At 41.8% G+C, this 18694-nt stretch overlaps 1 protein-coding gene across 2 annotated transcripts in view; it reads left to right on the forward strand.

The window, feature by feature from the left end:
- raver2 (ribonucleoprotein, PTB-binding 2) overlaps positions 1-18694 on the forward strand; it is a 63973-nt gene that overhangs the window by 19009 nt on the left and 26270 nt on the right. For both annotated transcript variants that reach the window (XM_084011368.1, XM_084011369.1), the window contains exons 3-4: positions 12931-13238; positions 13902-14066. In XM_084011368.1, coding sequence (XP_083867494.1) covers positions 12931-13238; positions 13902-14066 — 473 coding nt within the window. The remainder of the gene's footprint in view (positions 1-12930; positions 13239-13901; positions 14067-18694) is intronic.

Raw genomic sequence — 18694 nt, forward strand, 5'->3', positions numbered from 1 at the left:
ATGAGAACAGGCCAAACAAAATGATCCACATTCATAGATGAATGAGTTTTAATTACTTCCTCATTGTGAGATTGTATTTTTAAATTATCCATTTTCCCTGTCATTCAAGGCCAGTGAACGCTATCAGTTTGAATCAGTAAACAAATTATTATTTATACCCACAACTCAGTGAGATCATCAGGGGCAGAAAAAAAGTTTCAAATTAAAAAACGGAGATCAGAAAGAGAGTTGCCTTTTGACACAACTTTTTCAATAGTGAACATGGGAGAAGTTTGAGACTCGTTGTGGTTTCAGGTCTCTGCTAAGCTTGAACTCAGCTCTGAAGTGAAACCTCGCCCAGAGAGACAGACGGGCAGCTCGACAGGCACGCAGATGTACACATTTGCATATTGCATGTACCCACAGACTGTTAGGAATCTGCAGGCATCCATCAATCCAAGCAGTCGGTTAGCCAGCCAACCAGCAACGGTGACGCCACCGGTCCCGAGCACAGCACAAGTCCAGAGGTATGTGTGCTAATTTGACGGTGCTGCGGAACCGCAGATCTGGGACACAATGGTGGGGTTTATCCCGGGAATCCCAGCCTTTCAATGGGCCCTTTGTGTTGGTCGCTGCACTGTCTAGTAATGATAACAACACATGCTGGCAAAACGCTCATTGGCTTGTCGCTTTGTGTGTGTGTGTGTGTGTGTGTGTGTGTGTGTGTGTGTGTGCGCAAGGTGAGGGACGAGTATGGGTTGTCCTGCAACAGACGGTCACACAGAAGTAACACCATCCATCACATGTCCTGTTTTCATTGCGACTTTGACATTAAAACATTCATTTAGCTCGTCGTCCTTCTGACTGCCTTCTCTTTTTTCCTGTCGGTGATTAAATCACTAAGCTATTCCCTCACTTTGATGTTTTTATACCTCACCACGAGGATGAGAGTGGGATTTTTTTGTGATATCTGGAAGGCTGCACGGAGTTTGGAAAGCAGAACGTGGAAGTTGACGGTCGGAGAAATAGCCGCACTTGCCTCTACATTAGTGGTTAAACAAAGCATGTATAGACGTAACATTTGGTGTTGAAGATTCACAAAAGTAAGACAGCAAGGTAAAGTTTCCCAACATTGACATGCGGACTGGTGGAGCTGGGAATCAAACCCGCTCTACCTCCGGAGCTAGCCTTTAAAACAAGAATTTGCGTTGATTTCATGTGGTGTCTCAACGCCAAAAAGTAAACTTCCTGCATGAAAGAATTGAATATTTATATGTTTTATTTTGCATTTTTACCCTTTTTTACTTTTAGTGCCAAAATAGTCCCTTTTCGTTGATGTCACATTGCTGTTGATTTGTTTTTCTGGTGAAAGTAAAGGTGTGTTTTACTTTGAACATTATATGCCAATTTGATTTAATTGTCCTTCATATGACAACATTTTTACATGTCATTACTTTGAAGGTTTATAAAACAAAAGAAACCATCCTACAATTTTGAAGGCACACGGCATTTTCCCTATTATCACCGAAGTGGATTTAATTGGAGCCGACACTGGTACATTGTCAGTTGATTTTTGTTTCCTTAAAATGATATTTGAGGTATGATCTCCGCTCATGATTAGTTTACTTTTACTACAGTGAAAAATGTATATATTTTACTGTCAAACATGATAATCACATAACAGATCAGGGTTGTGTGGGTCTATTTCTAACAGAAGCAATTAATTTCCCCCCCAAAAAAGAACATTCAAAAACATTAAGCAAAGAAAAACAAGATAGACTTACGTCTCATGTCTATATCCATCATTTGGATTTGTGATGATAAAGATAAAGAAGATTTTAAATGAACACATTTTGAGGAGTTTGGAGCACTAATATGATGTGTTTTAACAGGATTTCACAAGAACCAGTATGAGACTCAACTCTTCTGCTCTTTTTCCTCTGTTTTGTTCTTCCTGTCTAAAGTGACAGCAGCAGGGTCCATGTAATTGCCTCCCTGGACAGCAGGTTGTCACTACTCTCCCTCCCTCGCCCTCCCTCCCCCATTTCATGTTTCTCCCTCTCTGTCATCATCTGTCCATCTGTCTCCTTATGAATCACTAAATGTAAATCAGCACAGGTCACACGAATCTGATATGGCTGTTATCTTTGATCACACTCAAAACGCACGCACGCACACACACACACACACACACACACACACACACACACACACACACACACACACACACCTTGTTCACACTTAGTTATTGTTCCTCTTAGTTCTTCATAATTTGAAGTTCATGAGCATTTGATCCCCCAAACACACACACACACACACACTTGTCACCTGTGTTTATTGTTCCCTCATTACAAGCCGACTATCAACAATAGAGCCCATCACAACAACTATAACAGAGGTCCATAACTATATTTTAATTCATCTATATTATAACGTCAGTCCTTTCATAATAGATGACAAATGCATATAGTATGTGTGTATATATATATATATATATATATATATATATATATATATATATATAGTGTAATAGTTGCAGCAGCAAAGCCTTCCTCTCAATGAACCCACAGTGCCCTCGGTCTATTAGAAGCAGATATGTATTGATTCCACAACCCTAGGTATTCTGTTAAAATATTTCCTTTCGTTTGCAGTGGTTGCCAACCCCTTGGCTGCTGACTGTAGCCGGTTATTATGGGCTATTTTTTGCAAGAAGTCTTTCTGACTCCTTGTCACGGCTGCAACAGCAGGAAAGTGATTTTGAAATAAACAAGGTCTTCAGTGCTGAAAGGCTTTCTTCAAACTGTTAGCTACTCAGTCTGAATGTGCCGCGGTTGTGTTACTGTCGAAAAAATGAATGTAATGCCAATGACCCGTGAATACCATTACTAGGCATTTATGTCATGTTAATCATACACATGACAATAGCATGTAAATAATCCAATCTTTACTTTGCACCCTCCGCCAACACACAGTTTTATAATGACTCAAAAAACACTTTTGCTATAAGAGAGTGAGCTGGCTGGCCCTCTTTAGAGCTTTAGAGCGTCCCACGTGCTGGAGGAACGGGCGGGGCTCCTGCTCCTGTTAACTCCCCTTTTGTGGATGTGACATTTCTACCGTGTCATCACCATAACCGACCATCTGTACAACCGATGTGTTTATGGTTAAATGTTGACCAGAGTGCAGATGGAAGATGTATGATGGAGATGTTTTGTTACAAGTAAAGGTCCTGCATTCAAAATGTTACGTGACAAAAACTACAAAAGTATAAGCATCAACTTACAGTTACAAAAGTTAAAGAACTAATTTTGCAGAATGGCCCATTTTAGAATAATAATAATAATAATATGTATAAAGATGTACTTTATATCATTGGATTATAATATTATATAACGTGTATATATTAAATAAGATGCAAATTATTTAAATATTATAATTATGTCTAATTATATGCTAATTTTATAGTAATTTTTTATATTTTGTTTTATATTAAGAATCTGAATCTGAAAAGTATATGTACCCAATATTGACAGATAAATGTGGTGATGTTAAAAGTACAAGATTTCTCTCTGAGATGTAATGGGGTAGCAGTATAAAGATACATTAATTGGAAATTGTCTTTACTGAGAAAAGTACAAGTAGCTCAAAATTGTACTCAAGTACAACACTTGTGTAGCGTAAATGTACTTAGTTCCATTTCGCCACGGTTAGAGCACAACGTTCTGTATCGATCTTGCCACTTAGTTTTGCTGTCAAAGTGCAACAGATTGATGCATTTAACTTTAAATTGTATACACATTTTTGGGGAAAACTTTGTTTCCACAATAAGCAACAAGTTGGGAGATGCTCCACCAGGAGATGTAAACGGCTCATGCAAACTTTGGCCGCGTCCTGCTAATGCTACCCGGACCGGGTCCAGCAGGAGGGCTCGCTGGTGGCAGAGGCGAAGACAGAAAAGCCTTTGACCAATGTGCTGTGGTGGCCAGTGTCCTGGTTAAGCTGCCTGTATTTATGTCACTGGCAGGAGATCACATACCGTTATGGCTTCTGGTTTCAAAAATAAGTTTCTTGGAGTCCATTTTTGCCTCTTTCCATTTTGCCAAGTTTCATTCAACTTATGTTCCGTTGCCAAAGCTTTGGACTTCGCTGTGTGGTTAGGAATGACTCATGTAACGGAAGAATAATCCGGGCATCGTTTTATCTTCATGCAACCAAACGGCAGCTCTGAACAAGACCAAGAAAAGGGCATGGTGTGTGAATACTTCAGGAAATGTAAGCAAAATCTGGAGTTCCTGCTGCATAAATCATGAAAATAACCATCAGAAATAATTGCATCTCTGAAATATGGAAAAGAAAGTTGCAGATGTGCCATTAAATAGTAATCTCTTCCTGTGTAACCTTCACGTTTCTCTCTTCAGTAACTGTGAGTTTCTGTCGGTGGTGTTAGTCTTATCTGTGGTTCACACCAATGCACACACGTAACACACACACACACACACACACACACACATTTTTTGATTGAAAGCTTCAGTGTACATAGACTTACACACACACACATACACAATGTTATTGTCTGATACTTCTGGCCACAGTGTTATCAGGGCTCTCAACCTTGCTTTATATTTAAGAGATAGGAAGAGCTTATGATAACCAGCTGACCACAGAACACACACACACACACACACACACACACACACACACACACACACACACACACAGCTGGTCTAAAGTCTGCAGAGTGCATCAAAAGAAGAAGTCGTGCCTCCCTGAGGTATTGTCACGATGCAGAATTTCCATATGTGTTTGTGTGCTGGAGAGAAAGAAGCAGCTGGCAGAGGGAGAGACCCAGTAAACTATACTCTAGCTGAAACATACTTACAATTGCATACGTTAGGATGTTATAAATAATGATCAATTTAAAGATCAGACACTTTGACGGTATAGCAGCCTTTTTTTATGAGTTTTAAATTGATTCCCTTTTGTAGTTTCAGTATCTGAGAAAACAGAACCTGCTGGTTTCACTGGTGTTCACGTGAGAGTGAGACACTACCACAGGTGTGTGCTTTCACTAATGTGTGATGGCTGAAGGTTACATTGAATCCCAGGAGGGCTGAAACTGATAATAGTTTCTTTATTGATTAATATGACAATCATTTTGAATAATTTTGTCTATTACATTGTTTTTAAAGCCTGTTATAATAAGTCGTTTTGCTTGTTTTATCTGACCATCCCAAATACATTTGTTCATCTTCTCGTGTAGTTTGTTTCTCAAAGAAATCATCCAATATGGTGAAACCAGAGAATGTTTGGCTTTTTGCTTGAAAACTGACTCATAACACGATGAATCAACTACAATTATGCAGGTGTCCTTGTGTTGGCACAGAATCATATGATCATCTGTTTTATGGACGCTCTTTTTGCCATTTTCGTGATTTAAGATCAGATTCAAGCTATTTGGCGAGATCATAGATCTGATGTTGTCACTTTTCCACTCGAGACTGAGGAAGAAGAGAAGGAAGGAAAGGAGTGAAACCCACCAGCAGACAGTTGGTGGGAGCTGAATGGATGGATGGAGGACGAAGGTTAGAATTGACTTTAAATGACAGATTGTGTGATTGATGGTAGAAAGGGAGACAGACAAGGAGGGCATGGTGGAGGGAGAAAAATGAGGGAGAAGGAGTGATCCACTGGAAGGATCAATAGATGATGAATTAATGACGGAATGGCCGACGGGCGGGAGCACAATTATAATGCATTATATATATAATTATAACACTGTTTTTTTTCTACTGTCAAAGTATTTGCCAGAGTAGCTGTACTCCATCATTTACTTTCTGTTTACACTGTGAATGCAACTATCCATATATACTATAAAGCTGGATAAAAGCACACCCAATTACATTTGTGGATGTGTCAAATGATGCATCCATTTTAAGAGTGAAACGCTTCAAAGAGGGATGGAGCGGCTGAGTGAACAATGCAGCTGTAGGTGGGTGAGTGGGCGGCCGGTTGAAGAGACGCCCAGTGCATCTACCACTCAGCGTGGACGGCCTCTTATGCAGCTCATCCCTCCGTTTTTCTCCATCTCTTTGTCCAGCTACATCAAACACCCACCAACGCCATGTACTCTACTCCGACATTTAAATACTACTGCTGGAGCCGATCACATCAAACACAGCGATGGGATGCCTGACAGAAACATTTAGCCTCAGATCCGAATGTTCTCTGTGTTTGATTTTTGAAGCCACCTGTTTCAAAAACGATTTTAACATTCTGTTAGATTTGCTGACTACCGTATTCATGTTACGTTCAAATGTCAGGATAGTTCCAGCTCCCCTGCACGCCGGCGTCGTTGCACCTGGAGTCCCACTGGTTTGTTGTTTTTGCTATAGCAGACCCGAAAGAGACAAGAGATCCTTGCCTGCAGTGTGGACATATGAGACAATCATTCCTTTAGATGATTTCAGCTTAACTGTTAAAGGCAGAGTAGGTCATTTGGAAAAACCACAGAAACTTTGAACGCATCGCAGAACTGAAGAAGTCCCGCCCCCTTCGTTCAGACCTCGGTTCAAAGCCCCTCCCTCAGAACCCCAAACGAGTGCTCGAGATCAGCAGAGGAGTACGCAATCAGGAAGTAAACATTGGCAGACAGGCAGGCCGTCCAATTATTTTATCCGGTTCGACTTTTTTGATTGGACGGGGTTTTTACAGCCCTGCCTTGGCCATAGATTACATTTTTTTTATGTATTTATGTAAGGGCATTTACTTTAGTCATTGCTATCGGTATGTTATGAGGTTTTCAAGTAATATAACAGAAAGTGTTTCTGAATAGAATGACCTACTCAACCTTTAATTTAAGAATTTTCATTTTATGCTGGAAGAACACGGCCCTGCTCTTCTAATCAAACCCAACCCAATGACATAGAGGCCAGTAGAATATACAGTGCAGTTGATTTAATTTCATTACCAGGGCTGCAGCGGAGGCCACTCCAGTCAGATGCGAGCCGGTCCAAGCTGGAGCAGTTTTGAAATTCAGTTTAAGCGGGGCTGGGTACCAAAAACAACATGGTGCCCATTTGAGAATCTTCATATTGCTGTCTTAATGTCAAACACATCACCTTTCACTCACTACAATCCATTGTCTTTGCTAAAAGTTTGGACTATGATCAGAGCAGGACCAATGTGGGGAATGGACAGCTGAGTGTCAGCGAAGCAGTGGAATTGGCTGCAGTCGTGTGTGGAGGACTGAATGATGGGAAGAGTGAGGGAGAGATGAGAAAAAGGAGAGGAGGAGGTGGTGGTGATGATGGAGAGGAGAGTGTGGGAGGGCCGATGTGTTGGGAGACAAAGGGCTCTGAGGATGAGAGGAGCGCTAGAGAGAGGATGAGAGAGGAGGATGCAGCTCGTCTGAAGTGTTTAGTCATGTAGATGCTGTGGCAGAGCAGCCAGGAGGAATATGAAGCCACAGAGACTCAAAGGAGGATGAAGGGTTATTGGTGCTTCAGAACCAAGAGGCAAAATCATGGCTGCATCATAGCCGTTTAAATGTTCGTTTTTATAGTTCTAGACATGCTTGCTGATGAGGTTTCACCAGTTAAAGGCAAAGGAGCCACTTATCATTCTTCCGTTTGTCCTGTTTTTATCTTTAATTTTTGAAATATGACTTTCAAACAATAGGAATGTTTCAGGATGTGCTTCTTCATTGCAAATTGAAATCCTCGATATCGTTACTCAAGCAAATTTTCACCTTTAGCACACAGGAAAGATCCGGGAAATGGATAAAAATGTTCTCACTTGATGGCCTGTAAGAGATGAAGGGAGCATAAAAGTTTCTTGGATTCTTAACGGATTCATTGTTTTAGTGTTTTAAGCTGAGCTAGACACAGAATATACTGTTAAATCAGATCGCCGATGCCGTTTTGCCCTCATTGTGCAAAAACTGGGGCGGCCGTGGCTCGGAGGTAGAGCGAGTCGTCCTCCAATCGGAAGATCTGCGTTTCCATCCCCGGCGTCCTCCCGTCCAAATGTTGAAGTGTCCTTAGGCAAGATGCTGAACCCCAGATTGCCCCCGGAGGCTATGAATGTTAATGTGCGTGAATTTTAGTTAGATCCTGATGGGCAGGTGGCACCTTGCATGGCAGCCATCAGCGTATGAATGTGTGTGAATGGCTGAATGTTGCTGCCGTTGAAGAGCCGCTGGACCGAGCACTGCGCCGGACTTATTTAATCATTAAATCATTTAAATGCTACATTTTTATTCAGCAAGTGGCCATGTGGTAACTTGGAGGGAATTTGGCCTTGAGTGCTCTGATTAATTTATGTGTTAATTTATGTAGTAGAACACATGTCATAATTTTAGTTTTAATAAAAACTCACCTTGTGTCCTTTGGTCCTGATGTTAAAAAGAGCCTTTCTTTTAAAATGACTGCGTGCAGCCGATCTAATTCATACTGATGTGAAGCGTAGTTTGTGGGAATTTTTAAAAGTAATTAATACGTATTCAAAAGAATCTTTAAACAAATAAATATGTTCAATTTGAGAACAGAATTTGATGTTATTTTTTACCTCGTAGGGCTTTATTTTTTTTTAAACGGGGAAATTAGTTTGATTCTTACGTATTTTTAAAGCCATCAAGAAGGCGATCACATTTGTTTGAGGGTTTTCCCCCCGTCAGCCCACGAGTTGCTTATATCTCTGGACTCCTTCCTCCACCTGAGACGTTCACCTCGGCCTCAGGGCTGAGATGAAACAGCAGAGCCACCTTCCACACAGCATGGGGACCGGCCCCCCCTTGAGGTTTCGGGGTCCGCCGCGGCGTTCGTTACGCCCCTGTTTTTAATTAGCTCCTTCAACAGGGAACGTGGCAGCAGAATGAAAGGCTTGGAGGTGATTTCTACAGAAGATTTTCTCTCCCTGTGTCCCTTCACACTCATAGGAACATGCGGAGTCGACATGTTCAGAAGCGCAGACCCATAATTAAGACGTACGCGCTTTGTGAACATTTTTTTTCGTGTGTTCTGTGTCTCTTTTTTTTTGACAGAGTTCACTTGAAAGCCCACTCAGTGATTACCAGGCTGTGAATTATAAAATCATTTTCGTAAGCTTGGAGACTGCTGGGGGAAAATATCGAGCAGGATTTGACGTCAGCCCCCGTTTGTCAGGCGGTAGAAAGAGGGAGAGCTTCAGCATTAAACCCAAAGCATATTCTCTCCATCTCCTCGTAACGCCTAATGTTAGGCAGCGTACTTAGTGGGTTAAAACCAGATTAGGCTCTCAGCTTAGTGTAAGGGATCCATTACGGAGTGTGTGCATGAGTGTGTAAGAGTATTAGATGGGGTTGGAGGTAATTGATTTGGGCGGAGGCGGTATCCAAAGACAGACGGAGGCACGTGGAAATTGGAGAAAAAAAACTGGGAGCGAAGTGAGACAGATGGACGTAAGGCCAGTACATTTGAAGAAGTGCAGCAGTCAGAGTGTAGAGGGGAGAGGAGGAGAGAGTATGTCTACAATAAATTGATGAATATAAAACATAACCAGAAATGTAATTAATAATGTCAATTGTAACTCTAGTTGCAGCCCTTCCAGCATTTTAGAATTATAATTACAGATCATCAAATCTTTCAAAATAATTGCCCAAGTTTTAATTTTTTCACTGTGCCATAGAAGTTTTTGTGCTTGTTTGAGTAGATGTTAAACCAATATGAGCTGTTGTTGTTGTTTGGAACATATGTACACAATAATGCTGCAAAAGTGGTTTCTTTTGTGGTTTTGATTCGTTTCTTAACTCTTCTTTTGGCCAAACTTTGAGATTGTGCAAGAGCAGAATATGCTGTCTGGATGATGATTTAATCAGCTTGAACTGACCATAGTTTGTGATTTTTTTTCTTTTTCTTTTTTATCACCAAAAATCACTCCTTGCTCTAATGTTTCCCGGCTGTGTTGCTCCCTCTGATGATTGGCAGAGACACCAGCTGCCACTGTTTTCACTTGAATAATTTAGCAAACAATCACTGACTGATTTGTGGGTCTGGAACCTAAACTCCAGCTTTCCACTTTCCATTTCCTGTGGCGTCTATTTATCGTGCAGTGCAGGATTAGACATGAAACTTGGCATTAGGTGATATTTTTTGTTGCTGAATTCTTCTGATGGTGTTGGAACAGCAACCAGAGTGTAGATCATCACATCGTACTTGTCTGTCTCACTGTTTCTGGGCGGTCGGCGTCCACGTCACCACAGCAGGCTTGAATCCACCTCCTACACATGCATTAATGCAGATTGGAGTGTGTAGGCTGTTAATGACCTGCTGCGTGGAGCATTGTCAGGAATACCTCAAAAAATATACTTCATTTGTGTTGCTTGATTTTTTGTTTCATTTCAAGCTGCAGAGACTGGATGAGGGCTGTATTGCCTTTTAAGAGGCGGGTCCTAAGGAAAAACAGTGAAGACAATCGTGGGCATAGTTTACCTTGGGCTTGATGTTCAGTGACATCACTTACGATTATATGTATAAGCATTACATCCTTTAGAAGCTGGCAGGATGTTTTAATTTCCACCTCATTACAGAAGACTATTACTCTCTATATATCTATATATTATTCTCTCCATATAGTATTTATTCCCATTTGGATGTATAATGTAGGAAAAAGTAACATTCATTTCGCTTTATATACATTATGCATGTTTATAATCACAGTTTTTTTCTCTTGGAAATACTTGAAGTCAAGTTATAATCTTGTGAGCTCATATTACGTCAATATAGGGTATATTAATGTCAGGGTATTTGGACAGAAACACCGTATACATGGGCCAGTCCTGCTGTTAACAGAGCAGGCAGTGGATAAAACACATCTGAACCAACGTGAATTCATCTCTCCGTGTGTGAAATCCTCTCCTACAACAGTGGCCAAGCTGCTGGGAGCTGCTGGGAGCTGCTGGGAGCTACAGTGGTGAAAGAACAGTATGTCTTCAGGGTCAGAATAACAGGAGCTTTGATGGAAGACGCCGGGGCAGCGATGTCTGGAGGCACGGTGATATTTACCTGCAGGTTGAAAGCTCACAGTGCAAGGTCTGGTTGCTCTTTAAAGGGGTCGCACAAAATAAAATCACCACTTGTCCCTGCTCCGCTTTGATTAGCCACAATTTGACCGGCTCAACTCTGAGCTTCGGCCAAATTTGCACAATCTTTAATTCAGCATGGACAGTTACATCTTGTGCCGTTCTGCTGTACTATGAATATTTCTTTTCTTTTCTTATGCGTACCAAGCTGTGATGCAATTCAGTTAAAGTCCGAACACTGGAGTTGCATCACAATGCGTTTTAACATCGTCACCATGGTTACGCTGGCCCCTAGAAGTTGTTTCTCAGCTTCATATAGCGTTTTTATTAATGCTTGTTTGTTTTGGCCCTACATGCCCCGTGTGTTCTTGCTCCAGGCATTACAGTAAGCTATTTAAAATTCAAAAGAATTCTGTTTGTCTTTTGACACTTCAGGGAGGCAGAAGGTGCTGTAGGTTTTTTATTGTTCTCTGCCCATTCTTAGCAACACCTGTCGTGTTGAAATAGTCAAATCTGAGAGCTGCATAATGCACATTTTTTTTTGCTTTTTATACCGCCGGCCTCTTGAGCAGGTTCAGTGGGGGAGCAGCAACACTGGGCTTTGCTCAGTAGTTCCAACATTAGTTGTCCAGGGCGATGATGGAAAGTCTCATTTACCTTTTTATTTAGATTTTCCCGGTGTGATGGAATTGTATTCTCTGGAAAGAAGTCACAGCTGTTTTCACAGGATGTTACAAAGTAGTATCTGCTTAGAATGATTTGAATTATTGGATATTCTGGTCCCACATATCCAGTAAATTGTTTCCATTTACATACCGTATAGATCAGTGTTATCCACCCACTGATACGAGATCCCAGTTTTTAGTGTTATGCTGCTTTAGTTTTGCCCATCCAGTTGAGTTTTCATCGTTCTGAGTGTGTATGTTATTTTCAAATCCTCTCAGCCTGTTGTTTTTACTCATCACATCCACATTTAATGCTCGTCTTACTTTCAATGAGCAACGTGAAATCCGAACACACCTTTTGTCCGCGTCAGTCACACGTTGTCTGTGTTTTCTCCGCATTGCAGATCAATTTATTACCACCTCGTTTCACAGTTCATGACTCCATCCGTGCTTGTTTTTCCTGGGAGGCCGTTGAAGGCTTTTTAGGCTTCTAATGTTCGTTGCATTCAGACTGTTCCTCCCTTTTAGCGCAATTACACAGTTGTTTATGTGCGTGTGCGGTTTCATCAATGGGCTTTTACACTTTCTGTTATGTATTTTTGAATAATTGAGCTGGGTATCACTGCTAAAAGAAAGCCTATTGGTTAGATGGATATCAAAGCCTTCTCAATAGACTTCCAGGGCTTCCATACGGTATTAATTGAATAGCTTCAACAGTATTATAGTTTCTCTGACACATGTTATCAGTTTTCAAATGAGATGAAGTGTGTATATATATATATATACTGTATATATATGTGTGTGTCACAGTGGATTCCCCTTACATAGTGGCTCCCTATGGGCTTTCTAGCTAATGTGTTGTCTTTCTCTCTGTGTATCTGTCTGTCTGTCTGTCTTTATGACTGTCTGTCTGTGGTTTTGCTTGTTCGTGCTCAAACGTTCATCTCCTATTTTTTTTCTCACCCACATTCGTGCCTGTCATTATTTTCCTTTGCTTTTCATGTGAGTCGTGTTTTTGCATGTTTTTGTTTTTTGTCTCCATCCTGCGTTCTCCACAAACTTTTTTGAATGTCCGCTTTAAATGTATGTCTGTGTTTGTCTCCGTTTGTCGCCTCTCACACGTGCCCGTCCGTCTATGTCCGTGTGTTTCGTCTTTTTCTTTGTGTCCGTGTTTCGTCTTTGTCCGTCTTTTTCCTCTCGTCGCTGTCTCCATAATGTCCCCTCCTCCAGCCTTTGTGACTTTGCTGAACGGGGACCAGGCTCAGGATGCCATCCGCTCCCTCCATCACAGCACTGTCCGGGGACGCCTGATCAACGTCGCGCTGCAGCCCACCGACTCCCTGCTCTGCCTCACCAACCTGCCGCACACCTTCACCGCCCAGCAGTTCGAGGAGCTGGTGCGCGCCTACGGCAACATCGAGCGCTCCTTCCTGGTGTACAGCGAGCTGACGGGCCACTCCAAAGGATATGGGTTTGTTGAATACATGAAGAAGGACTCCGCTTCACGGGCCCGCTCTGAGCTGCTGGGCCGACCAATGGTACGTTAGGGTGGTTGTTAAAATGATTCTGTCATGGTTGACTATCTCATCCATTGTTACAGTTATCTATGAGTACAAAATACATTTTACTAGACTATAGTTATTGATTTGACTACAGTATAATTTATGTGATTGTACTTGATTCGATTAAACCTTTCCTCACATTTTATTTTACGTTGAGGTCACGTATTGATATGGTTTTATTTAATTAAGCTCCAAACTAAACTGCAACCAGCTGGCCTGGTTTGATTCGAGTCATCGGTCACATCCTCACACTGTGTCGTTTGCTGAAACATCATTTGTGGTTTGTGGAAACGTACAGAGGAGAACAGACGATCATTAAAATACAGCTTCTGCCAGTTGAGCATGTGTAGAAAATAACTGCAGTGTGTGAAGACAAAAAGGATGTGTGGGAAGCTTATTTTACTTTATTTTGCCTTACTTTAAATTCTACAACAGATTGAGCCAATCACAAACACTCAGACAATCAGTGAAACTGTATAAATGGAAGAGCCAAGAGGATGAATATATAACAGCAAGTGAAAGTATATTTCCTAACATTTCTTTCTAGTAAATGCTGAATGTTTAGAGTACCGATGCAGTGTAGGGGTGTGAAGCCAGCTCAGCGTCTCACAGGTCTAATTCTGCTCTCTGATTGTGCAGGATGATCGCTCGTTGATGGTGCAGTGGATGGACGTCAACCAGCTGAGCCAAGAGGAGAACCTGCACTCCAGATGTCTGTGTATAAACCGGCTGCCGTTGGACCTCTGTGACTCGGAGGAACTGACCCAGCTCTTCGCAGACACCTACAAACCTGTCTTCTGCCAGGTTAGTGTGTGTCTATGTGTGTGTTTGTGTATGTGTGCAAACCAGTGTATCTAACAGGCTACGGCCGGTTGAACACGTCTGTTCTGTGAAACCAGGGTTTAAGATGCATCCTTATTCTGGTGTCCATTTTCTGACTTGCATTGTAGCAGAAACACTCAAAGAAATTTTTTTTTCACTGATAATGTCACACAAACTCGCCCGCCCTCCACACACACACACACACACACACACACACACACACACACACACACTTATCAGTCCAACACCACCAGGTGAGAGTTGCTGATATTTAATCGAGGGGTCCAGCGTCCCTATTGGCCAATCTTGCAGCATCACCAAGCAACCGTTTCCATGGTGAGGTGCGACACCAGCCCCGCCCTTCGACCCCCCCCCCCCCCACTCTGCTCTGTTTCAGTTGAGCTGAGTTATATACCACCCTGCCTCATTACTTCAGCAGCGCCCCCGCATTCCTATTTAGACATCACTCAATGGGTATCTGTCATCTTCTACACTTCCAGTTTTAGCTCCACCCCTCTGCCCCACTCCCACATAGAAATCAATACACCCACGTCATCCCGCTCCCATGATGCTTTGTGGGTGTTTAGCTCATGTTGCTTCACTGTTGCAGAGCCAGCAGGCTTTGACCTATGGTTCAGCACATTTATTTATTTATTTTATTATGTACAGTATGTGCTTGCAGGTTTGTGTGTGTTACTGCGCTTCACTGTTTATTCACTCAAAAGCCCGTACACCAAAGAAAGGGATGCAGAAACAGCATATACACGGATGTAAAAACATAGGAGGTAGCATTCAAGTAAGCACAGTGTTCTTATATACTAACACTGCTGTGTGGGAGAGAGCTGCAAAGCCATTTTAATCATAGCTGCTGCTTCGTATTCACTCGACGCATGCTGGCGTCCACGGAGTCAGCTGTGATGCTGTGGGACCTACGCTTCATTTCAATGCAGTGACACGTGAACATAAGAGAGGGCGACGCAGAGGCCAAGGTGTTTAGGGTGCTGACCGGATATACCAACATATAAACGGACGACATGCAAACCTTTCTGCGGTACGATGTTTGCTCATCGCTGCATATTCCTTTCCTGACTAAAGGACCGTCGTCAGCTTTTCTTCCGGGAATCCTCTGTGTGCGTGTAGGTAGAACTCAGCCATCTTGTTACTTTTCCTCTGTGCAGAGTGCACTTAACCCGTGGCCTTGGCCCTGAGCGCTATTATTCTGCCACCCACATAAGGGCCCTCTAGGTAGCACTTTAGCTTAAGTCAGCCAGGAGAGATGGAGGGAGGAAAGGGGAAAGAATGTCAACTATATTAGAGGGAAGGGAAGCAGGATGGAGCCGGTAAGGAGGGATGGGGAGGAGGCAGGTCAGTGCTGAGAATGCCAGACCTATTAGAGAAGATGGAGAGAGGGCTGGTGGTGTAGAGGGACAGAGGGAGATGGACAGGACTGAACAGGCTGCCAGTCACAATGAGAAGATTGTATGCATAAATTTGTCATAATATTGTCCAAGAGCAAGTCTTGCTCGTATTCTTACTTCACTCTGTGTTCAAACAGTTTGTTTCGGGATATAAAAAGACATAAATAAATAACAGACAATGTCCAGTTCCTGGCGGCAGGTTTTAATGGCCAAGCACAATCATAAAGCATCACAGCAGCTGAGAAACAAGACGTCACCTAAATAAAAAACCTGCAATGTGAGCCGAGTGAGACAAAATGAGGTGTATGAATGTGGGATGATTCATTGATACATGGATACATGTAAATAACATGGGAGGACTATGAGAAAGAGATCGGCTTGATTCAAAGTGGATGAATCAGCCTACAAATCAGCACTTTTTCACAATGCCTTTGTATTGTTGTATTCACAAGCAACCGAAAATGCTCATTTTGAATACAGTCATCGGCACAGCTGATTCAAGTCTTTCCGAATACAATCTCATGCTTTTTGAATTAAATATTTTGCTGCACACAACGATAATGGAAAAACCTCAGCAAACATTTGTTGTCTCCTGAATTTCAACTTTGATTAAGTCAGATTGTTTTGTGTGAGATCACCCAATCTTAAACGTATGTTTGTTGATTGTTTTTATCTGGAGATTTCTAAATTCTATATATAGGATAATAGTCACACTTTCACTCTGACACACAAACACACACACACACACACACACACACACACACACACACACACACACACACACACACACACACACACACACCTACACACACACACACACACACACACGCACTCTTCATGAAGATCTTTACAGTTGAACTTGTCACTTCGACACGTCACGTACCTTTTCTTCACAGACGGCTGTGACAGGCCTGTCGTGACCTCATCACTCGGTTCAGACAGCTGATGTGGCCATTTAAACTCTTTCAGACACACACACACACACACACAAATACACACACACACAAATACACACTCTCAGCCCTGCCGGCGCCCCAGTCAGCATCTCTTGGCTGGGAACAACCACTTGAGATCAAGAGCTGTCACACACACTGATAGCTAGCGTAGCATTGTTGGTATTTGCTCTCTAACACACACATACAGATACTTACTGTATGGATTTGGGGTAAAGTTCGTGTATTGTGTTTGTAAACCTCACATTTAACCTTTAGTCTTTGATTCAACATTCTTCTGACATTCATGACTTTGTGAAAATTCCTTTCTTGTATTTTATATTTATTGTATTTCTGCTATTGAAGCGATTACACTTATCACGCTTATGTTAGACATTTTAAAGGACCATACCAGTGTGTTTGCCAAAATCGGTTGTTTTTGGGATTGTCGGTTTTTTCTATATTCAATTAAAGTTTCATTATGTACCTGAAAATATTTGGCAAACTCACCTCATTGTTGAAATCCTCATTCTGGCTCAAATTACAGTAATTCAGTTGTTGTGAGAAACTATTTTTCCAGACGTAATAAAAAGGTCTGTTAAGCTAAGTTGCTATTCATTATGATCAAGAATATTTTAAACTCCAACGACACAAAACGTGACTTGGGAGCAACAATCATCACGCCTTGGGATTTGATCTTCAGTTGCTTATTTTTAAAGGCAAAGCCCAAAAACCTTTGCATAAAGGGAATTCTATCTGTGTGGAATAGGGTTAGGAGTTTCTATAGCGGCCTGTCATACTGTACAAGCAGAAAATGGGGTTGTCAGCTGCTGTTAATTACGCTATAATTCAAGATACTTCTTGAGTGCCACTGCACTTTCGACTTGACTCATTTGGCAGAAGTGTTTGATTATGTTGTCAAAACCATTGATGACATGTTTCAGTGCAAGTCAAGAGATTATGCTGTAATAAAATACTTTAGCATGATTATTTAGCATGTTGGAAGTGAACTTTTGCTACATCAACATTATGCAACAAGCTCCATTTGTTACTTTGTATGTATGATGTCCCTCTTAAACAAACAAGGCAGTGCACCTGCCAGACAAGATATCCGTGATACAAAAGGGGTTCAAATGAAACCTCAAATCCAAACTTTGAAATTCCAAACAAAGTCAAGTGAAGATAAAGAAGAATCGAACACTTTTATTGGGAGCTCTTCAGCATCACAGACATCTTCTGCTTTCTTATCTTCTATTGTCATGTGTTGTCTTTGGAGAATGTGTGAAGAATCGAGGACGAGCACATCACTGCCCTTTCCAGCTGCCACATGTTTCATGTTGATAATGTCAAGGCTACTTTTAGGTTACAAAAAATTTGACAAGTTCTGCTCCGTGCAGCAGCTACTATTCCCAGCCTGACTAAGACAAACGGCAAAACTGCATTTATTTGCATTTTTCAAAGAAACACATGGACACAGAGAGAGAACGCAGTTAACTCACATCGATCCACGCATATTTGATATAATGGGAGTGCAGTCTGTGAGTTTGAGTAGAGAGAGATTCACTCAGTCTTCACATCGTTACTGACGCTGTTGCCTGAATGCCGTTCGCACGCAATCCAGTTTGACTTATAATGTACATTTCCACTCTGGTCATATTTGTTGTGTGTGCACACAAAAATAATGATTAGCAACGTTTTTATTTATTTTCCTCTCGCTCTCTTCACTCGTCGGCCCTTTAATCAATCACTGATGTTTCTCCCATTTTCCTCTCCATCGCCTCCTCACTCCCACTCCCCTCTCCTTCTCCCATTCATCCATCCATCCATCCATCCATCTCTCAAGTAGTAGAGTGGTTCAGGTCATTTCCATACAGTGTGCTTAATGTATGCTGATGATAATAGCCTATCGACCTACTCCTCCACACATACATCCATTTTCGTCCCCCGTTCCCTCCATCCATCCATCCGCTGCTCAGACCGGAGGGAACAGCAGCCGAATGAGAGGAGGGAGGGAGGGAGGAAGTGGAGGGCTGCTTGATTGAGCGCTGATGGTAACAGGCATCAGCACTCAGGCTGAGAAAGTATAAATACATTTGTCTCCCACTGATTTCGCAATCTGTCCATTTGTTTTGGTGATGTTTGATTGTGTTGTACAAAATTGTGATTGTATGATAGTTTTGTATTTTTTACAACAACAAAAAATCCCAATAATAAACAGAATATCTTTGGACTTAACGCTGTTGATTGGACAAAACTTGCA

This window comes from Eutrigla gurnardus, assembly GCF_963514095.1.
Source record: "Eutrigla gurnardus genome assembly, chromosome: 6".
Classification (NCBI taxonomy): Eukaryota; Metazoa; Chordata; class Actinopteri; order Perciformes; family Triglidae; genus Eutrigla; species Eutrigla gurnardus.